Genomic DNA, 23876 nt, shown 5'->3' on the forward strand with positions numbered 1-23876 from the left:
ACCTTTGTCTTCCTTGCACATGCATTAACTAAAGGGTACTTCCACAATGGTACAATTTAGAGAAAGCCACGTTTACATACACAAAAGATGAAAAGGACAGAGGTCACTAATGGCCTGACTACCAGACAGACTATATATGTTTGTGCACAAAAGCACAAATATGTTGAAATCCAAGATCAAAATGCAACTTTGCCTCAAGATTTTAAGCGATATCAAAGTACTGTCTAGAAATACCAACTACAGAAAAGCTTGAATCAGTGTTAACAAGCAAATCAGCTGCTCTGTGCACGCAATGCACTAATGGTGGGGGCAAAAGTACTTCATGTTATCTTACCATAAACATTTCATAGTCGGGACGTTTGTTGTGCAGAGGAAAGGACCTCAGTCAGGCAGTGTAAATGGAAAGACAAGGTAGAATTTAAACACATCAAGTCACAAATTCTGCTCTACAATATCAATGTTTTCTAAACACATTTAGATATTAATGGACTGTGTCTGGTATTGACCACCGTTTAAATGACACTGAAATGTTGAAAATAACAAATGTTAATGTTAAGATTGTTAATTTCAGCTAAGAATAATATTGCCTTAAGTGTTAACAATTCAAAAAGATAAAAACTACAATTCTGAAAGCTGAAAGTGAAGATGTTACTTTTATAACAAAATGATGTTTTTGAAGAAGTCAAAATAAACATGACCACAGGTATTTTTTTTTTAGCAAACAGTGTGCCTCAAAAATAGATATGATTGTTTTAGCAAAAAAAAAAAAACCCAAAAATCCCAACCAACAATGCAGATTAATAATTTAAAATCAAAAGCAAACCATCCTTCACGCATAAAAAGATAAAAAGATTTAAGAAATAAAAGGGACATAAGGTACATAAGGTAAAACATAAGGTACAAGATATTTATCAGCTGGTTAAGGATGTGACCGGTGAAGATCTGCTTAACTTTGCTTCTAACTGGTCTGAAGCCAGCTTGTTTTGCTAGCCGTTCCTCCACGGTGGTGCTGATGAGGTTCTGTATTACTTTCAGCAAAACTTTGCTAAAGTGGATGACAAGGCTTATGGTTCTGTAATTCTGGCACAGTTTGCTGTTTTCTATTTTTGGGAAGGGTATGACTAGTAACTGTGTCCTGCGTAACCGGCCGCCTTGCCTTACCCCCCACTATGGTCTGGCATTGGCTCTCGATTCTTCCTTTCTTCATTCCTTTTTTGATTGCACAGTTCACTTTGTTTTATTTGGAAGCTACATAACTTAGTCTCATGTGAAAGTGTTTTTGAAAGTTTCCTTTGCAAAAGTGTACAAAACATGAATGCCTCTGATAACATGCAAAAAACTGAATTTCAGACAGCACTTTGTAGACAATTTATTTGAAACCTAACATTTGGAGTGGAAATGATTCAGAACACCAGAATCTGTCATTTAAGCAAAGCTTGACAATTCCATAAAAACTTAAATAATCAGATTTATCATAATTATTCCTTACCTTTCTTTTAGTTCTTCCACATTTTTCAGCAACTCTTTCTTCTGCTCTTCAAGCTGATATTTAAAAAAAAATTCACAGCATGTTTGAGAATAACACTGCCAGATTTTAAAATTTTAGAATTATGAGATCTGTGAAATTGGTTGTTGTAGAAATTAACTCAGAAATTTAGGAGAAGACCTATATTAATAAGTACATTAAAATACTGCAAATATTAATAGTTTATGGGCAGGAGGAGAAATGATATATGGAAGTGAAATCAGTTTTGTTGCTAAAGAAACAGAGACAGGCCTACTTCCAGGAACAAAATTTTAGTGTACAAAACTTACTCTCTGTCTCTCCTCTGCCTTTAACTTGGACAGCTCTAGCTCTGTTTTCAGTTTAACCAGTTCAGCCTCCTTCTGCTGTAGGCAGGCCTGGGTCTCATGTAATATTTTTTTTGATCCTTCCCTGTGGATATATGGAATGCATAATGTCCGCCTTTTAAAACCTCTCCCAGACAATATGCTCTATATTCTGCCCTATTTATTGCACATACTAACTCCTAACATCATCACTACTAACCAGGCTTTTCTACTTTACAATTAACCCTTTATTTTAATTCTTGACTATTTGAATAAACTGCCAAAAACAGCATTAGAAATGTACATCTCAGTTGCCAAACACTACGGCTTTTTATAGTTAGCCTTTGAGATAAGTGAGTTAAGGATAGTGAGTGCATTTTACAACACGTTTAAATAAGCTGAAAAAAATGGGAGTGAAAATCATGAAGGCAAAGTTTATTTCTGCCTAGTTTGAATAATAATTCTGACTCATCTTCCTGTCATGCTTAGTTTAATTTTAAATATTTCTTTTAATATACATAACAATGCATGGTAACTACCACTCTATCCTCACACACATACACACCAAACACTGCCCAAATACTCACAGTTCTTCTGTCAGCATGTCGGCCTCGGTCTGTGATCGCTGCATCAACTCCTCTCGCGTTTCCTCCGTCTGTCGCCGCAGTTTCTCCATCTGCAAAACATGCTGCATGTGTGGTTCCAGAATAAGCCACACCACACAGGATGATAGTGATGAGATGAAAGACCCCCTTACAAAGCATTCCCTACACAGCTGCAATAATCTATAGGCACATAGTGAACTGGCATGACTCTTTTGCTGTCATTATCACTACACTGGAGAGTTTACTTGTACTTGGATTATACATGCTGTCCACAGGGTATGAAATGTAACACAGCACAACTACCCTGAAAAGCATACTGGTACAGGTGAATGCCAACAACAGCAGAGGGCCATAAACTCGCATAGTATGGTTCCATAGTTGACCATTGCTGTAGGGCCATAAATTAGCATAGTATGGTTTTGTAGTTGACCATAGCTGCGGGCTACCACCTCAGCTTCTCTTTTTGATATCCTTACCTCCTTCTTAATTTCTTCAATCTGGATATCCCGCTTCTGCATCTCTGCTTTCAGCACCATGCTTTCTTCTCTTGTTTTCTCACGCTCTTGAGTCAGTTTCTCCTTTTCTGCCAGTAAGTGGTCTCGCTCTTTCTCAGCCTGTTAAAATAAATGTTAAGTGAATAAACTAAGTGCGTACACATGAACATGCAGGTGAATGTTAGCTGTTTTAACACACCGTATCTCATTTTATACTTTAACACAGGCCATCATTGCAGCAGCAAGTGAAAACAAACTTAGGTGATACCTACAGCCAGATGGTATTAAGCATGTCCACATAATGCAAACATACAGCCTGTTGATGCACTGATAACAGCTATCAAACTTCGCTTTCTGCAATTTGACTTTTTTTAAAACTCTGAGGACACTTCAGTGATGCAGTTACACAAAATGTACAAGTAAATACGAATTGATCTGCGCACACTTGCATGCATTTGCACCTGAAGTTAAACACTCATTTTGTTCATACCTTGTTACACACACATATTTCCCTTTTGCATTTGATATCAGTACCTCATGCCTGTAACGCTGGCTTCGTTCCACCTGCTCCTTCAGATCGTCAATTTGTTCTCTCATCTGTGTTACTTCCTTGTCGGTAAAGGATGACTGTGACTGCATCTTGCTAACATCAACTCGTGCCTGTATCAGCTCTGTATTTAGCGACTCCCATTCGCCCTCCACTCGCTTCAGTGCCTTCTCTGCTTTCACTTTCTCAAACTGTAAACCCAAATTTTTTCAAGTTCAAAGGAATATCTGTCAGTGGTCTAACACTTGCTGTCTAGCACATGAACTATGCAAAGCATTTAGTTTGTTCCAACATAACAGATGAATTATCATTAACAACCAAGCAGAAAGTGGAGGTCTCTGAACAGTTAGTACTGAGGACTCAAACCTGTGTAGGTAACAGTTGTGGTACAAACTACCAGATGTACCATTACCTTTGAATAAAAACTAATACTTAGTTTACTACCAAAAATGTGAACAGAAGATTGGCTTGAATATGGTAATGGGGGTCTATAGGCTAGAGCAGGGGTGGGCAAAGTCTTCTTTTTGTGGGCCGGTATCAAACTTTTAAGCTATGCAGTGGGCCGGTAAAACCCACACCGGGTGACTACACAACAAACCTATTGACAATGGAATGGACAACAAATGAGTACATAATGGCGTTCACTTACCGAATATATCGTGTAAAGTGAAGCTGTTCGAATAAGCTCACAATAAAACTTTAAAAACAGCATTTCCTGCAGCCTCCGATGCTCTTTAATGACTCCATCAGACATGTCAGTTGTGTTATTTGTTATCTTTGTACCTTGTCTGTGTTAGAATGTTACGGAGAGCCGATTTTTAACGCTGTTGTACTTGATAAATTAAATTTGAAATTAACCGAGGCTGAATTAAAAAAAAAAATGAAAAGAAATACACTTTACATTTTGGCAGACAAGCCGGTCCAAAGATGTACACAGGCCGCATGTGGCCTGCAGGCCGTACTTTGCCCACCCTTGGGCTAGAGGCTACAGGAGTAGTAAATGAGGTCCACCATGTCAAGGGCAATGGACTGGGCAGGTGGTATCTAACCCTCTCCTTCTGCTACCTTCCCCTCCCCTGACATAAATGTTGCCCACTCTTGCAGAATAAACACTGAGTGGGCAGCGATCTGAGCTGGCCTTGAACCTACTACCTTATGGTCTGCAGTGGAGTGCACAAACCATTAGGTTACTATGCCAGCTTCCACATGATGAAATGCATATAAATATCACCTAAGCCTTGCTACTACGTACGAAAGTGGACTGTCCTAGCCTTAAGTTAAACGTCTGACTTTCACAGTTTTGATTTTTAATGTTGTTATAATGACTACTATGCACTGATCCATTAGCATCAAAGTGAACACTTGCAGTCATCATGTGTGCATGTTTTTGTGTGTGGGGTGTGTGTGTATACATGCATGCAAGTGTGACCAACTTCTCATGCCTTTGTCTGATGTCCCTATCTTGTTTTTAATATTGTATGTGCTGTGCACATGTACCTACAGCAGTGTGAGCCAGGCTGGTGCTGGGGACCAGCACTTTATAGTGTCATTCATTATTATTATTCATTAGCTGAATCTTGCCACTACCAGCAACAGCTGACTATTCTAGTTTTAAACTAGACTTTAGACTTACTACTTATCACTCCCTCAGCTGGGTTGCACCTGATGAGGTTAAGTCCACATTTTTTGGCCTAACTTCCAGAAATTAACACTGGCTGATGCACAAGTGAGATCTTGAAAACAACAAGTGGCAAGTCAACCATTCAAACCAAACTTAGTCGACCTAAACTTGAGACCAATGATTTAAGACATTATCATTTTCATTTATTTTATTAGCAATAAACCCACGGGGCATTTTTAGCCAAACTTCAAAACAAGAAGAAGCTAACAGATATAAATAATAAACAATAGGAAAGGATGATGAGTACCTTGAGGGTCTCCAGCAGGGCATTCTGTTTCTCCAAGTACTCTTTATGTGCTTGCATCTGCAGCTCCTGTTTACTCATGTCCTGCATCTGAGCTTCCAGCCTTTCTCTCAGCTGCTGGATCTCAGCCTCTTTTAGTCTCAGCATCTCCATCTGCTCCTTCTCTCCTTCCTCCTTAACCTTGGTCAGCTTGATCTGTGATTTGTCTAACTTTACATGCTGTAAACATTTAAGGCTAATGTTAAGGCCTTTCAACCCTAAAATGATGACATTAGACAACAGATTTACAGAATTTCTCCTTCTCCTAACCTGAAAAGATTTATTTTAAAACATGTTTCAAAGTCAAATGAGATGCATAAGAACATAAGCCGGCATATAAAATCCCACATCACAAAATGAATTAAAGCTTGTCCACTTCATATGCAAGGTAGTATTAAAGATTCTTAAAGAGCATGAGATGGAAAAAAAAACAAGAAATTTAGAAGCAATGGATTACCATATCCTCCAGTTGGCTATGTACAGACTTCAACTGCTCCTCAAATTTATATACAATGCCCTCCTTCTCCTTCTCCTTGGCGCACAATTGTTCTTCAAGAGTTTCATTAAGCTTTGCTATTCGCTGAGAAGAGCTCAACAAGTCGTTTTGTAGCTCCCCTAGCCTTCTGCAAAAATACACAGCCAAACAGTTCAGTCTTCATAGATGTTTTAGACCCAGTGTACCCCATTTCTGAAAGAGCCGGATACACAAGGTCTCAGTCAAGATAACACCCTACCAACTTTCAGCACATACAAATGACTATACAAACTCTTTGAGCCAGGAAGTCCATTAATGTTTCACCCCAGACAACGCCAACACATAATAAGCTTATTGTCACTGAAAGAAAACAAAAAACTGGAGAGAAATTCCACATAATCACCATTACATAATGGTCAGAGGCAGTGGACAGTTTTTTTTTTTTAACTGTTATTGCTCTTATGAAATTAAACACACTACCACAAATTCATATTAGACTTGAAAAGTCAAGCAAAAATGTTAGTCCAGCGAACACAACATATACCTCTGCCTGCCTTAAACATAAGAAATATTTTGCAATTCTTTTGAAAAATACACAGCTATGCAGGTACTGCATCTTGCACACATTTGTTGTTTAGCCCACTACATACTTACAGCTGTAGTACATGGAGATATGTATCACCATTTGTAAAAAGTTTAAGATGTAATGGAATTCTTCTGCACAATATCAATGTTAGAAAGATAAAGCCCACCACCTCAACCCCACCAAAGAAAAAAAAAAAACCAGTCCACAAATCATGCTTGCTTTTGCAAAGTTAATGTCCCATGTTTTCCAATTCTATGCCTTCAACATGGTCATAAGCACGATGCCAACAAGGAGGGATGCACAATCCTATGTAAAAAGTCTCAGACATTCAAAGAATGGATTCAAACACAAGCTTTTGCTACTGTGTCAAGGACAGATGACACTGAACTTTGTTTCCATGCAAAGGTCAGCTGTCTTGTCCACGTGCTGTGAAACAAGATCATGCGACAGCAAAATTATCATTATTTTTGTTAAAACTGTCTAGGATTTTCTAGAAGGATAGATGGCCCAATATATTTTCGACACCTGACAAGGTTTGCACTTCTTAAAAGTCATGACACCACACACAGAGGTTGTGCCAGGAAGCAGAAACCTCCTTTCCAGAAAGGTGTGAACATAATCATTTTTGTGTTTACTTTATTAATGAGGCTGCAACAGATTGTCTTCTTTTTTCTTTTTGTTTAGCAAAGGCTTTTATATAAATCAGTGCCATGGGCTTATTATCACAGGTCAGTAACTGCTGTACAAAAAAAAAAAACTGGTGGAAAGTCTAAATATGTCAAGTGTGTGTTGGGTGGGTGCTGTTGAGGGTAATTTCTGTGTGGATACTAAAGTAGACATAGCCTGCAGAAGCAAATTTGTGTACTGCGAAAGAATATGAGAATGCTGATTTGCGTGTGTGATTGAAGGAATGTTGAGACATTAAAAAAAAAATTCTTTATCTACTAGGCAAACTCAAAAGGCTCATTGTAACTGACTTGGTGAGAAAACAAAAGAATGAGAGAAAAAGTGCTTTGCTGTGGCCACAATTTACTCACAATTTATTATCATCTAAAGCTAATTAGAACCTCAAATTTTATAAGAACATCAAAAGCATGCAAGATACTCATTTACACCAAACAAAGCTCTTCTCTCTTCTATCTTTACAATTAAAATAGTCTCTACCACATATAATGCTCACAAGCAAACCCAGTTCATGACTGTCTTCACATGGTAAAAATATCACATTACACTTTCTCATATTTTAGAAGACATGCATTTATCATCTTCCATCAATTACAACTTTCCTTAGTCATGCGGTTAGTCCACTTTAAAGATATTAATTTTAAGATCTCTACAAAAATGCATTAATCAAGCTGTGAAATGTATATTCTGTTGTCCACTGCAAAAATTAAATTTACAAGCACATTCAGCATGCTTAATAATAATAATAGTAGCATTATTTTAAATATCACAATACCATTAATGCAACAAAAAGATAAAGCACACACATTATTATACGGCCTTTTAAACTGCTCAAAGTGTGAGGGAAACAAGCAAGACTTCAAACTCATGCTATGAAACACGGGAAAAAACACATACAACACTTTAAAAAAACAAAAACGAAAAAAAAACTATACACTAAAATTTATGTTAAATCTAGTTTCCTCTGTGAATATGTGTATACTATATGCATCTCCCCCAACCTACTTCCATTTCTGTTTCAACATATATCATTCTGTGAGAGTGTTTTTCTTTTGCAAGCTAATGACAGATTTTCAACAAAGCACGTCTGTCGAAAGAATCTCTTTCTTCTTTTTTTTTTTCCTTCTCTATTTTATTTGCTCCTCAGTTCAAAAACCTTTTGAAATGTTTTAGGACTATTAAAGCTTCCCTCCCTTGTCCATTTCTTTCTCTCTCACCACCCTCACCTACCCCACCCACTATAATTTAAAATAATGCAAAACCAGTGGATTAAACCTAGACCAATATCTTTTTATATATTTCAATATCTCAAAAGCCATTAATAAAATTAAGCGATTCATTTTCCAATGACAGCTGTGGGAAATGACTGGGATTTGACTCAACTTGAAAGGAAAGGTCACAGAAGCCAGTGCAGAAATGAGTAAAATAATCATAGGGGAAGCAGCCTATGAGCAGGACCTGATTATTATCAGTTGCCTACCTTTATTTGCTCCAGTGACTCAAAGGAAACTGAGATCAGACCTCATACTATTTTATAAATAAAACAACAAAGTTTACACTAATTTAATCACAATTAAACACTCAGTTCATTTGGCAACAAACTCAGCAAGGTATTACACAGGTCAAGGACACAACAGTAAAGAAGGCAAAATGCTACAAGCATGAGGTTAGATGTGCTTGCACAATGCAAGCAGGTGACATAGGGACACACGACAGAAGCTTAAGGACTATAATGAGAAAATGGTCAACAAAATATGTGCTTCAAAACTTTATTCTGTTTGGTCACTGACAGCAGATTTCTAGAGAACTAAACCTTGTCATCAACGATCTGTCTTCATCAAAATGCAAGCAAAACACCCTTCCCAAGGGAACACTTAAGTACCCAAACAATTACCACATCAGTCCCAGGCCAAATATTTGAAAGGGTTATGGACTAAGGCAAACGAAACCTTTTTATTCTCAATATTAATTCAAACTTTAATCGTCTAATCCACAAACAAGTGGTTTTACTGTAATCAGATACATTCAAATTATAAAATGTTATGCTGATATTTTGATAGATCAGTGCCACTAAAAAAGAAACACATGTGACTAGCTGAACTTCTAGCAGTGGTAAAGCCATGCTGTTCACATTGTACTCACACTGACCGGCTAGATAGAAGGACTATTAAAAAAAGTCTCAGGTGGGATCTGTTAAAATTGCACACAGTGTCCAGGCAAGCCAAGAAAGACTACACACTATGCTAAGGATATTGCTGATTCTGCTGATTTCACAGCTTGCAGCTTGGCCACTGATTTTTTTTTATTAAAAAAGTATGTTGACTGGGGGATGCCTTGCTGTGGGCTATAAAGTGTACATACGATGCATGTCATACAGATCCTGTAATAGCTGCAAACCAAAGTTTTGCAGCTGTTCACAGGAGCATGGTCAAGGACACAGGCAATATATTTATGCTTGAGCTGATTCTCCCATTTTTTTCTCTCATCTACAAATACTGTTTCATGAGCAGGGATGATCCAAACATTCATGACTAAAATAATCAAGGCCCCTATGCACTAAGTATCCTAAAGGTTTCAGGCAAAAAACTGGAAATCATTCCTTTACCAACTTTCAAAGAACAAAGCCCCCTGTGCTAAATCTGAAACAATTGGCAAAGGGCAACAATCCAGCAAAATGCTGTAGTGGTTTGACCAACAGAAACTGACAAAAGATCACACCAACACACAAAATTTTAAATAAATTCAAAAACATTGAGAACAAAATTATGCAACAACCAAATTGCACTTGATCATTAAACAAGGTCCAAACAGAATATTTCACGTTTGATCACTTTTGCTATCAATAATCAGTCTGTTAACTACTTTTTGAATGTGAGGAGCTTTTGAAAACAAGTTAAATGCATAGAAAACATGATCAGTAAGCTCAATTAAAGAGAACACAGTCTACACAATAGCTAAATTTAAACTAAAAATTTCACAAACTTATTAAAAATGTTAAAGCATGCATAGTTCGTGCAACTTATTATAAATTAAAGCATGCAGCAAGCACAAAGGCAAAAATAAGAACAGAACATTTTATAACATTTTCTGAAGTTTAAAAAAAAAGTCTCTTCACAATAAACTTAGAAACCTTATTTTAAATACTAAAAACCAGGCAAAAACAAGTGTTAAAAGCACACCTTTAAGCAAAGAATATGCACCAGAATGCAAAAGCAGTCAATAAGCATAAGCAAAAACAAGGGTTAGTTAGCCAATTGGCAAAACCATGCAAAAATGCAAGGGTGGCAGTTAGATTGGGTTACTGTTGATACACACAGGTAAGGATGACTAACCTAGTTTTCTCCGCAAGTTGTTCGTTCAAGGTAGACAGCTGTTTAGAATTATCGCCTGAGTTTTTCATCAGGTCGGCTATTTGCTGTTCCTGTTGGTTGCAGCCAGGCAAAACCCAATGAATGTGAAGAAAATGAAATAAGTAGAATGAGAGTAAATGATAAGTTGATCAAAGGGAGGTGAATCAAGGAGAAAACTGTTGCAGCTCATGTGTCACTTGTTTCTGACACCCTCATCCCCCCTTAAAAAAAAAAACAACAAAAAAAGAAACCCCACAATTACTGCTGAAATAATACTGATAGTTTGACAAAGGATGCATATCCCCAAAATTGCAGGCCTAAAGTCAAGAAACTGAACAACAAACTTGATGACTAGAGTTCTACACTGAACTTCTCAACCCCTCCGAGGCTTCTTTTAAACACTGATAGTTTCCATTTAAATGTTCAGAATTTTTTTTTGAAAGTACAATCTTGCCTAACACATTTTTTCCCTTTTTGTTTATGCTTTGTTTTCTATTATTATTCCCTCTTAGTCTTCGGAAAATACTAATCTGTCGACTGATGAGTCTTCTTGAAACAAAAATTGAATGCATGTTTGCACCTGTGTGCATGCATGAATGAATGTTTTAGGGGTGACAGTGGAGGTAATAAATATGTGCATCTCACACCAGTTCACTAGGGTGTAAACTACAATTTTAATCATCCAAGGGACTAATTGCCTAGATACTTTCCTGCAACACCCATTATGGACTATAAGAACTGTCACATCTAACCCCTATTGCTAGCAGAACTGATTTTCAAATAAGTGACTAAGCGACACATGAGCTTCTGTTCTGATGCAATCCATACTTATTAGAAAATCTAGATGAAAGTAGCTGCTAAACATGAAAAATTAAAACACAAAACAAATGCCATATAAAGCATATCAGTAGGAAGGGCTCATGTAATGACTGTATAAATCATCATGAGTCATTCAGCCGCTCACTCCGTCATTCCAAATGCTCACACACAATGAACTAATAAAAAAAAAAAAAACCAAACTCGTTACACATGAGCAAGGGGTGAATTTTGCAGCCTCCAGCACATCAACACATAAAAATGCAGCCATGGGAGACCAAAGGAACTGGCCAAAATACATACGTGGACAATAATGATATGATGCATGATAGCAGACCACAACATCAAAGTGGCAACTGCTACATCTAATGACCAGGAGCAAACAATCAAACAACAAACAGTTGGGGTCAAAAGTCTGGTTGATACAAGAATAATGCTGTGAAGGCAATGCACAACAGCTCTTTAAGAAATGCACGCACGCACCCACGCACACATACATACAAAGCACACACAAAGTAAATGACCTAAAGGTGGAAGCCACACTGACCAAATGACATGATCTGTGTGGTCTGGTTAATAAGATTATTATTAAGATGAATATGGATCTCACACCAATACACTTAGGTAAATGAACATGATGCTAACAACACACTATTATATTCTGATGAATTTGCCACTCATAATCATATACACATGTAATGGTGCATGGGTGTTAATGGACACCTGGTAACATGTCCTAAACAGTCACTTTCAACTAATGATTTAATAACTACTATGACCAGAAATGGAAAATGGAACATGAGAAATATGACCAAACCCCAAAAGTCAAAACATCAGCCATGAAAATAAGAGTTCTGGCAACTAGTCCTTCTTTTCTTTCCTTTCCTATTGCTTATTGTCAAGACAATAGCATTATTAGAGCCTTAAAGAGCCAAAAATGCTTTGTATAGAATGAAGTGTAGTTAATATAAATGTTCCTGAACCTATTTAAAAGTTTTGTGCTGAAAAGGAACATCTGAATATTTTCTGCATGGCAGTTTGACATGCACACTGGAATATTAGCAACAGGAAGGAAGCAAAATAGGGGGGAATACAACCAAATGATGCCACATGAATAATGAATAAAAGAATTTTTTTAAATTACATTTGGAACAACCATTAAACATGTTTCTATGCATAGAAATGAAGAGTGAAAATCATGTTTACACTTATATTACCTTTATTTTGTATGGTGCAATATTATGTTTGGAAAATATATCAAAAATAATTTTTGAAAAGAAACATGCAAGATCACAACTCAAACATTAAATAACTTTTTAAAAGTAGGAACTACAATTTATGCCATAATGCTACTCAAAACATAAAGAAAATACAACAGCAATCTCCTGCTGTCTATAAGACATCTGGACTGGAAGAAGTATGAGCTGGACACATAAATCTTTTTATCATGCAACGAAACTTTTGTCTGTGTGAATGTATGCACATCCTCAAATATATTCATGAATGTTTTTAAAACTCATAATCAGATAAATATTGAAAAGAAGACATACTTTGTGTTATTTTATAAAGGCAGTATTAATTGCAAAAAAGAGAAAAAAATTGTAGATTCTATAAAAATAAATTTAGACTTTCATATAAGCTACCAAATGTTATCGCTATTTACCTACCATGAAAGGGTGCAAGTGAAAACTTACCACACTACTTTGGTTTTTGGTTTTTGGCTTGAATGCCAAGGATTAAACAAGAAAAATAGCATTATGGCTCTGGTTATATAATGAGCATTGCAGGCTATGAGGCCAGCCAAGGGCCCATTGTGACAGAAAGGTGATCCAAAAGTGAAACAAAGGAAATAAAAGCTTAGAACTCACCAGCCTGTTGCGATCTTCTGTCAACTCTGCATTTTTCTCCTTATTGGCGGCCAACTGCCTCTGGAGGTCTGTTAAAAAGAATTATTTTTTAAAAACTTAGTCTTTTACATACACTTTATGAGTGCAGCATCACTTTGGTCACTTCCCATAAGACAAGTGGATCAGAACACAAAGGTGAATGATCACATTCTCTTACTGAAGCCAATTTTTTCCACAGTGTATGGACATGACACTTTTTTAAAGACCAGCTGAAAGGATATCACCACATTCTTTTGCTGATAAGACATGATCTTTAATGTTTATTTTCATTGTACAGTTGAGACTTTGATCTTATGGATGTTCTTCAACTACTCATGCAAGATGCCAATAAACTTCCATCAGGCTGCCAATTCTGCGTACCTGCATATAGGAAGAGCAGATTTAGGCTATCCTTTGTTGTTTTGGCTGTGCAACCTCTGAACGCTGCCGTGTTTGAGTAAATGTAGATCATATGTAAGCCTGAACCATGATTGTATGAGTCTATTTGGACGACTAGACATAAATGTGTTGTGGTTAGTTGTTTATTGTTGTGCTTCCACACAGACCTGTATCTAATTGTCCTCTGGGATAAATAAAGTCTTAAAGACAAAAGACTGGAGAGAAGTGTGGCTCTTGTAGGCTGTATATTACCTGTACAAGCAGCAGGTTTTATTTTCTTTTTCTCCAACATTCTCAAGTTCTCTTTCCACATAGGTTTCTGCTTTATAAATTACAGAAATTTGCCAAACATTCTTTTAACATACCCGACGTGTTTGATTTCGCAGTACGCAACTCATCGTTGACTTTAGAATGGTTGACTTCCACTGCCTGCACTTTGTTAGTCAACTCTGGAAGGGAGACAAAGCCACAGCAAAACCGTTAGCTCTGCACTTCACTCACAGCAACACAAGGCAAGTTAGTAAATAAATTAGAAACAACAGAAACAGATATTTGCCAGTGCTATAATGAGTTTACTTTTTTTCATGAGAGCACATACAAAAATGTGTCAACCAGTTACCAGTACATTCACACACTACATCCAGTCTAGGTGCCCCTGTATACTTACAGTCATGGATGCATGCATGCACAAATATATCCTTTATCTTTCAAATTTCTAAAACAGTAATTCAGTAGATAATCATGCTAGAGAATAATGAAATTCTTTAACTGCTCAGGTATGCAAATAAACTCTTTAACAATTTTATACAATAGCCAGAAACAGTAACACTTAAATGATGTCATAATTTCTGTTTACAACCCTATAAATTGTGGAAAACCATGACTTTATATCTATAAACATTTGACTAGGAAAACTACTTTGCAACAATCTCTCACTGGACTGAAATCACTAAAACATGTCCATCAATGCTGACATGTATTTTTGCTCATTATGGAGTGAAAGTTGTGGGTGCCTGTTCTTGTGAGATTGTGTGAAAGAGCAAGATTAACACTATTTTTGTTAAAACTGTATAGAATGTTCTAGAAGGGCAGATGGTCCTATATATATGAACCAACTGAAAGCTTTGCACTTCATCTAAAACCATGAAACCACACAGACTTTGTGCCAGGAACCAGAAGCTGTAAAAAATTCCAGAAAGGTGTGGCAAATATAAGCATTTTTTGTGTTTACTGTTATGAGGGCACAATTTGAAACTGAGTTTTTAATTGTGATAACATGATTCATGGAAAAGATATGTGAAGTTTACTGGTTGTTGCTGTTATGGTGTGTCATTTCTTCTCTGCATATTAAATACAGACGGATTTAGCTGTTTCTGTGTAGTGTTAAGGACACACAAATATCAGACTGCATGCCTGGTTGAGAGGAAGAGTGTATAAGAGCCATGACAATCTATAATTTACAATATTCTACACAGAAGCCAAAATTGGGCAGAAAGCAGGCAGCTTATGTCAGGGGTCACTACACTGGATTGCTGGCCTCGTGTCTTGACATTTACGTAAAGTTCACTACACTGGACCACATGTCTTAATAATGTGCCTTAGTCTGAATTTATCTGTGCTTCATATTGATTCATACATTCCATGCATGTCCTGAGACAGACATATGAATGAAAAGGGCTTCAGCATTAAGAAGAGTTTTCTGCTCTATTTATTATAATATGATTTCTATACTATGTAGTACATTATAGTATACTTCCACATATAGAGGTAAGATCAATTGGCTTCACAAGAGATGAAGGCAGTAAAGGAGGAGGCTGGATGAAGAGATGGATATTACCATCAGATCACAATAAGGCCATACTCACATGCTCAGTTAACATTTAGCTATACTGATTATCTGGTCACTTCTGCTTTTGAAAATGGTGATATATGCATCATGAGAACGCAATCCTTACAGAGAAACAGCTTTCACCCTTTGCAGGACACAGTCCGCTTTATGCCACAAATAAATGATCCAAATTATGCAGAAAGATCTGCCAGAAAGTGAGCACACACACACAAATACCTGTCCCCCCAACACACACACACAAAGCATAATTACTTTTTTTTTTTAAAGTCAAGCTTGACCTAAAGCGATAAACATAGATCACACCTACCTTCCACACATTCTTCCAGCTTCTGACATCTAGCATTTCTTGTAAGGAGCTCTTCTTGCTGAAAAGTAGCAAAAACATAAGCATTATGAGATTTTTCACTCAGCATGACAACTAAAAGCTCTCTCAAAGTGACACAAATATGTAATAGTGACAAGTACTCTGGGTACAAAACCTGTTTCAATTTAAACTTGCTCGTCTGCCCTTGCTGTCTAGCCCTGAGAATAACTTAAACCCTATTCTAGCAGCAGCTTTTGCCAAAAGCTAGCTTTTGCCATGCAAAGATTTAAATTATAAAAAGGGAATTACTATTGTAAGAAAATAAAAAAAAAAAAATTAAATAAAATAAAGTTGCAAAAGTGAACATTAAAACAAAAACACCTTTCCTTTATTCAGCAACCAGATCTTTAAGGACCTAACTTTCCCATGGAAAAATTACTTTAAAGGAAAAAACCCTTAAAAGATGTTCTTATTCTTTAAGTATTATCTGTTTCCCTATCTTTTCTTTTTCATGTAAGTTTTAAATAAAAGTATCATAACAATTCAATCACTGAAAGCTGTCCTAATCAAAATAGGACAAAATATTTTGTGGGTTTCAGAGGAAAGCATGCAAACAGGCCACTGGGAGAAAAAAAAAAGCTAAATGTGAAAATCTGTTCATAATCCACACCTGCACTGACGGATTCTACAGTTTTAAGTAGAATAATACAGCCCATAATAATTACTAAATAATGAATAAATACAAATACTTAGTAATATAAAATACGTATCAGAGTTATCTGATGATTTTGTTAGCTACATGTCAGATGAATGCAAAACACTTCCAAATACAGCCTACTTCCTGTCACCCCCAAAGCACATTAAAACCTTAAGAACCAATAGAGGCATTTTATTTTCTTTCTCTTTTAAATGCAATAAGGGAGAGACCACACATTGAAAATAAGTGGCAGCACAGACTGTAAATAATGAAGTCAACACCAAAACTTAGATGACAGATATCCGTGTCAGAATCCCCAACTCAAATGACCTTCACCCAAATAAAGGCAATAAGTATAAAGCATGCATTTTGCAAAGAAATCAATGGTTAGCAAATGCTCAATAAATAAGACCTATAAATCTCAAGCAAGCTTTCAGCAATAAACTAAAAATAAACACACACCTGAATAAAAATGACTCGGGGACAGATGCACATGGATGGACACACACACACATGCACACACACAGACCACAGCTGTACACTTCAGTTATATGTAACATCCCTACCCATACGATGTTCAGCTTCACTATAATGATTTGCACTTGTTTCCTTTTCTAGCCAGAGGTGTAAATTTCATGTCTTCCATCAGTCTAATTTCTTTGTAATTTTTCTTTTTTGAAATACAACAAAACCCGAACCATCTGTCAAACTATCTTTTGTGCCTACCAACATTATTTTCAATAAAAAAAATGGAGATCTTAATGTCATTAACTAAAGTTGCGCTTCCTGTTGAGACATAAAATACTTAAACTTAATTATTCCATAACCAAAGATGTGTCTTAGCGATTAATACCTGTGTAAAGCAACAACAAAAAAATTCCTTAACCATGTACATTTTAATATTTGCAACAAAGGGATCTTTGATACAGGCTGAGGAAGCAAATTTATTTGCTCTGAGAAAATAAATGTAAAATCATTAGCTAGCATGAACATAAACAGGGAATTGTGGGAAGGAAGAGAGCTGCTTACAACATTTTAAAAGAAATAACTAAGGTTGGACTCAACATGCTTTCATTTTTACATAAAAGATACTTTTAAAATTTAATGGTACAGCTGAAGCTCTAACAATATGAATATATTGAAAAAAAATTTCTATTACATTGTGAAAATAAACAGCATCTTCTTCCTAAGTTATGATAATAATAATTCTTATATCAGGTTTTAGCTCGAAGCCATGCATAATGCGGTTACAATACCTGATCCTCCTATACAAAACATGCATTTACATATTAACATTGCTATACTATAAAAAAATTAATACCAGTGTACCAAATACTGTTAAAAACAAAAACTTTTTAACATTTGTAAATAAACATATAACTCAACTGACTGTTTGATTTTTAGTTTTTGATTTAGAAAAATAATGTAGATGCTTAAGCTTTTAGAATGCAAAGGATACAAGCCAAACACTATGCAAACAAAGCTTGCAGGTATGAAAATATGAAACAATTTTACAAATCAGCATTTTAGGAAAAAAAAAAAAAGGCCAGCTACTCAGTACCTCTCATGTGTGGTCTTTCCCTTACCTCTAAGCCTAGCCCACAGTGCAGGGCCAAGCACGCCGAATCATGCCACAGTGTCGGTGGGAGACGACAGTGTTAGTGACATGCACTTGCTCATGTAGTGTTGGAAGCGGCTATGATGAATGTTGGGGCGAGTGGATGGGCAGACGGGCAGATGGATGGACGGACAGACGGAGATTTGCAGCTAGAGACTAGGTGAAGGAGGAGGGAAGTTTTAGCAGGTCCTGAAGCTGTCGTAGGGACGACAGCTGCCACATCACCATACACCAAAATATCATGGCCAGTCACAACAATGTAAATTACAGCTTTAGGAAAAAAATGGGCCATGTCTCAATCACTTCTTAACATTTCATTGCCTACTTTTTAAAAAAAAAAACTTTGCTACAATTAAATTCCAATAGCATACTGTGACAAAGCCTATCTGTCATTTCCTCCTGTCCCCAAAAAAGTATCTTCGTGAATGGACTGCCTTTCAGGAACAAAGGGAACTAAGCCTGCATCCGTGTAGGGGCAGGAGTCAAAATTGACTTCAGTAAAACCTCTTTATTAAGACCTTTCCAATTATCACTCCTTATTAGCTATGACCCGAAAAATTGTCACAGATGTCTTTTGCTATATGAACGTCATCTCTATTACATCTACCTCACCAACCTGACTTGTGACCTACAGTTTATGCTCTATTATGAGATTTTTAATGAAGCTGTATGTTGAAAAAAAAAAAAAGACGTATATTTTAAAAAGATTGCTTCGGGCCGATCGTTTACCCTATATGATGATTTTCTGCAGAAATCACATAAAATAAATTTCATTTTAAAAAAGATTGGTCGTTCACTGGATCACCAGTCATGTCAAATACGCAGCCCACAGGCCGTATGAGGCCCTTTGCAAGAACATCTGTGGCCCACACGAAGGACACTGTAGCGATTTGCAAAATCTGTTCATTGGGTTTAGAATTTTAAATACTGCACGCAGCTGACTAACGACAAGGCATGATGTCTTCTGAATATGTGTTGGGATGTCCATTGTCAGGACACGCTTGCAGCTGGCCAGTGCAGGAGCTGTCAAATGTTAAAGTCTGAGTGACACTTCAAGCTAAGCATTGTCGAGAGCCAAAAGGGGATGACCCCGTTAATGCATCACAACGCAGGTACAAGGGAACGAAGAGCCTTGCATTAAGTTAGAGAGTTCAGTTTAAAGAGAAATACAGAGTATGCAGTGCTTTGCAAGTACACCTGCGGCTCTCAAGAAAGTCATAATGGAGCAAAAACTGTCTGTCGCATTGAGGACATAGTCATAATAGAGATGACATTTATATAGCAAGATATGTCCATGAAATGTTTGGGTTGCAAAACTGAAAGTCTTAATGAGGCTTTATTGCATATCTTTTCACGTATTCTTTTATCAGTCGTTGCCTATTTTAACTACTGGTGTGTATGGCAGCAATGTACACTTTCCAACAGTCTGTAATCTATGCCAGGCTTGCCCACGTCTTGTTATTTCTGCTTCTGCTTAAGTGTCTTGTTATTTGCTAAGCTGGCTTCTGCCTAAGTGTCTTGTTCATTTTTGTGTGGGCGTCCACTTAAGGCAAAGGGGAAGTAGCCATGGAGACAAAGCATTACAAAGTCCTTTTCACACAGTGCAAAGAGAGACAATGAAATGAAGAAAAGCCATTTTGTTTCTCTTTGTAGAGAGGGAAGGAGAACTTGGAGAAGTAGAGAAGAGTAGTTACGTTTCTCTTCCCATAGGGCAAAGCTAGAAAGCTATTCAAACATCATTCCATATTAAAACAGTAACAATAAACTCACACAAGACTTTTCTTTGACCATCTGGTTTACATGCTGTTAGCAAGAAGCATGCACACACACACAGCATTCTTTCTGAAGCTCTTGTCTAGGCCACTTTAATATCCAAACACTTTAAAAAAAATTCCTTGTTTCATAGCTACAGCTGTTAAAATCAGGAGATTTTTTTTTTTTTTTTATCTTTTGCTCAATAAGATATTCAGACAAAAGCATTTTAGTTGGTGGCAGACTTTGCTCCTTTGATTTGAAACACAGTCCATTCTAAATATACAAAAGACTGGGAAAAAAGCATGGAAGGCAGAAAGGAAAATTTTCAAGCCATCCATTTCTTCCCAAGGAAAGAAAAAAGGACAGAAAGGCTATCCATATACACAAGGCAGCATGTATGCATAAGTTTTAACACTATACAAAAGGCTGCTGCAAAAAGAATGCATCATTAAACTATAGCAATCTAGAGTATTTGACTGATTTTTATCAACAAAAGAAAAAGCATCATTATGTGCAATTCTATGTTATCTGCAGTTGCAAACTCTCAAGAAGGTATTCAAGAAAAACCCCAACTACTATGAGAGAAACTATCAAGATATTTTTTTTAAAAACCCCAACAAACTGATGTACACTTTACTGAGACAAAGGATTTCAGAATCAGTACCTCCCCATACCCCATTAAATGTTCCTATTTCCTCAGGAAGGCAAGTCTGTTCACATGATTGTTAAATTGCTAAAGACAATCAAGCTGTTTCTTTATGAGGTTCTACAAGTAAAAGCCATTATAAAACACTATCGGATGTCAGAAAACAGTTAATTTCAAATTTGAACAATAGATCTGCTTCTTGGAATGAAGTTGTTGGTCTGAAAAACTGGAACATTATATTTCTATTCACAAAGGTATTAGGTTCATTTACACTTTTTGAAATAACAAGGTGTACTTAGGTGCATGTAACTGTTTCTAGCCCTCTCCCTTTGTGTGTGCATGAGAGAGAGAAAAAAAAAAGAGAGAGAAAAAGAGAAAATAGCAGAATGAATGCATGAAACATTTCCACATAATTTTCACCAACACCATCATAACGAACTATCTGACAGAAAAAATCTATGAACAACAGAATTTCTTGCCTAAATTTCAACAGAATCAAGAAAATAAGGCTCATGCTAAGAACACCATGCCTGAGAACAAGCAGAAAGAGAAATTATTTACCACTTCCTGCAGTTGATCATGTGCATGCTTCAGTTCCTTGCGCTGGGCATTAACCATGTCCTCCAGCTCATTGATCTTGTTCATCTTCTCCTGAAGTTCTATGTTCGACTGGCTGACCTGCACAGTATGAACAAATACTTCCATACAGATAAATCAACAAGAAATTTCCAAGTAAGCTTATGTACCTGTAGGTGATTCCACACATATAAAGGCACGTACATATCATAATATCACAATTGCATGTACACTTATAAGCATGTACACACACAAGAAAAATTAATGTATTCTTACTTTTACTAAAAATGGTAAAGAAAAACTAGAACAGAAATATATCCTTACCTTTGCTCCCTCTTGAAGGCGTGCAGTCTCAAACTGTTTGATGCGGCTCTCAGCCTGAGACAATTTGTGTGTTAGCTCCTCTATCTGATCAAGGTAAGTGGCTTCTGATGATTCTGCTGTTTTCAGCTTCACTTGTTGTTTTTCATATGTGGACTGATTAATGAAAAAGAAATCACTATCCCCGCACAAAAATAGATTAAACAATGCAGAGTTTTCATTATTTTAATAAATAGAACATTTTACATCTTTAAAACATAATATCACAAAAATGTGCTTCTTTATTTTTTTCCTAATTAGATATAGTCTTCAAGCATCAAAGGAGAAGATAAGGAGATAAAGTGCATTCTGTAACAGAAACATGAAAATGGAGGTGGGGGCTGAAGGAACAAGAAGTACAGGGGAAATGGGAGAAGGGAATGCAATGTGACTAAGACTTTCAAAGGCCAATTAAAAACACTGATATACATTATGGTTTTCAGTTAAATGCATTGCAGTTCTCAGTTTAGTTTACCTAGCACAATTAAATACACAATGGTTCTCAGCCCAGTTTACCTTTACAATTTCTAATTCTTTTTCCAGGGCAGAAGCCTTTGCTTTTTCCTTGCTATAGTTTTTCTCCAGTTCCCGCATGCGAAGTTCATCTTCCTCCTTTGTAGTCTGTTAATTAAAAAAAAAACAACTGACTCATGCTATTTTAAAAGTATTTACTGCTAACAGGGTTCACCGCGCTCAAAGTGATGTAGTCACAAAGACAGTTATAGTGGACAACAATCGATTCAAAGACATCAGTGCATTTATGGAAGATCTATAACCTTGTAGTTATTGTGCTGGACACTGGAGCAAAATGTCCCCCATTTGAGATTTGTTGGGATTGGTAATCTTAGACTACAGATGGGTTTTTCATCAGAGGTGGTAGAAAGTGACTGAATTCTGTAAACATGGAGTAAAAAAAATTATTCAATAAAAATCTTAAAATAAATACAAATACTGGAAAGTGGTCCAGAAGTCAAAAAGTAAAAAACGTTTGTAATCACCTCGAGGTCATCTTTGCAGATTACTTCTTCTTCAATCTGGAACTGAAGATCTTCCACTCTCCTGCAAGCACATTCACTACAAACTGAGAGAAAATCTTGAACAGTCTGATTTACTTTCTCAGACATGCAAAAGTCAGTCTGTATATAAAATGAAAAAACCAAAAGCAGGAAAACTAGAAGGATTAAAGAAGGAAGGAAAGAAAGAAAACAGTACTTATTTCTCTATCTCTTCTATAATAATTGAAGGAATATTCCAATGCCTTACTATATTACCCATGCAACAAATGACTTGAGCAAGCCTTTGAAATTATCTGCTTTCCCCTTCTGATAATAAACAGATCTACCTGTCCAGAGCTTATTGCAACTGCAGCTGCAAACAAAGGCTTAGAATCTAGCTAAAATGCTTTTTCATATATTAGTAATTTAGCCGACTGGCATTAGCATACTCTTGCTCAATATTCATGACCTGAATAATACTAATAAAAAGTCATTTAATCAAAAATTAAAGAAGAGCGTCACATTGTAAGCTCCCGCACCCTAGGTACCATCAAACTGCTCACCTCTTTTCATCCTCTAGTCTGGCAGAAAGGTCCTCTTTCTGTTTCTCCAAATCTGAAATCTGGGCTTTGAGCCGAGTGATCAGCTCTTCTGCATCACCACGAAAGCGTTCTTGCTCTGTGCGCAGGCTTGTCAGCTGAACTTCAGCCTGTTTATACTATTTCAATTAGCTTGAGGCAGAAGCTTAAAAGTAATTTTACACAGATCACCCTCAAGTTCATGAAGATGTCTCACACATTGGAAAAAGATCAAACACATTTACCAAAAATACACACACATGCAAGGGGGTTACAGTCAATTTTAAAGCAATGTTTTATAAAACGCATAGGATTATTAAAACAACAAGAATAACCATCACTACAACCACTTCCACCACTTCACCATCATCATCACAACCACAACTATAAGCAACTATTTTTATCAACACAACCAGCATCTGTTTCAACTCGGATATCAAGAGATTCTTGCACTTTTTTCAAGAAATGGGGAAAATTAATGCAAACTATATAAATTTTTTTTCATCATCTTAAAACACCAAATACATTTTTTCTTCTACACACCTCATCAACCTGAGCAGCTGCCCTAGCTACTTCTGACCTCTCAAGATCCCTCTCTCGCAAAAGCTGTTCTATGTGTTCTTCTTTCTCCTTGAGAGCTTTCTACAACAATTAACAATTAGAATATAAACTAAGCAAATCTATTACATCAAGATCACATTCACATAAAATTATTACTAAAAGTCAAATAAATGCAAATATTTTTAATGACATTAATAAGTGACTACATTCTCTCTCTAGGCTGTCCTCTTCTTGCTCTCTTACACCCGCACCTTCAGTTAAGCTTAAAAAAAAAATGCTGCTGCCGTTAACTGCATTATGA

At 36.5% G+C, this 23876-nt stretch overlaps 1 protein-coding gene across 7 annotated transcripts in view; it reads right to left on the reverse strand.

The window, feature by feature from the left end:
• LOC112562327 (CAP-Gly domain-containing linker protein 1-like) overlaps positions 1-23876 on the reverse strand; it is a 58841-nt gene that overhangs the window by 17848 nt on the left and 17117 nt on the right. For 6 of the 7 annotated variants that reach the window (XM_025235532.1, XM_025235529.1, XM_025235531.1 and 3 more), the window contains 17 exons: positions 23558-23656; positions 23000-23145; positions 22440-22500; positions 21958-22062; positions 21406-21558; positions 21067-21183; positions 15793-15850; positions 14002-14085; positions 13220-13287; positions 10518-10606; positions 5898-6063; positions 5405-5620; positions 3464-3667; positions 2912-3049; positions 2418-2518; positions 1816-1936; positions 1490-1542 (listed from right to left, as the gene is read on the reverse strand). In XM_025235532.1, the coding sequence (XP_025091317.1) occupies positions 1490-1542; positions 1816-1936; positions 2418-2518; positions 2912-3049; positions 3464-3667; positions 5405-5620; positions 5898-6063; positions 10518-10606; positions 13220-13287; positions 14002-14085; positions 15793-15850; positions 21067-21183; positions 21406-21558; positions 21958-22062; positions 22440-22500; positions 23000-23145; positions 23558-23656 (1979 nt within the window). The remainder of the gene's footprint in view (positions 1-1489; positions 1543-1815; positions 1937-2417; positions 2519-2911; positions 3050-3463; positions 3668-5404; positions 5621-5897; positions 6064-10517; positions 10607-13219; positions 13288-14001; positions 14086-15792; positions 15851-21066; positions 21184-21405; positions 21559-21957; positions 22063-22439; positions 22501-22999; positions 23146-23557; positions 23657-23876) is intronic. The other variant, XM_025235528.1, reaches the window with a different exon arrangement.

This window comes from Pomacea canaliculata, linkage group LG4, assembly GCF_003073045.1.
Source record: "Pomacea canaliculata isolate SZHN2017 linkage group LG4, ASM307304v1, whole genome shotgun sequence".
Classification (NCBI taxonomy): Eukaryota; Metazoa; Mollusca; class Gastropoda; order Architaenioglossa; family Ampullariidae; genus Pomacea; species Pomacea canaliculata.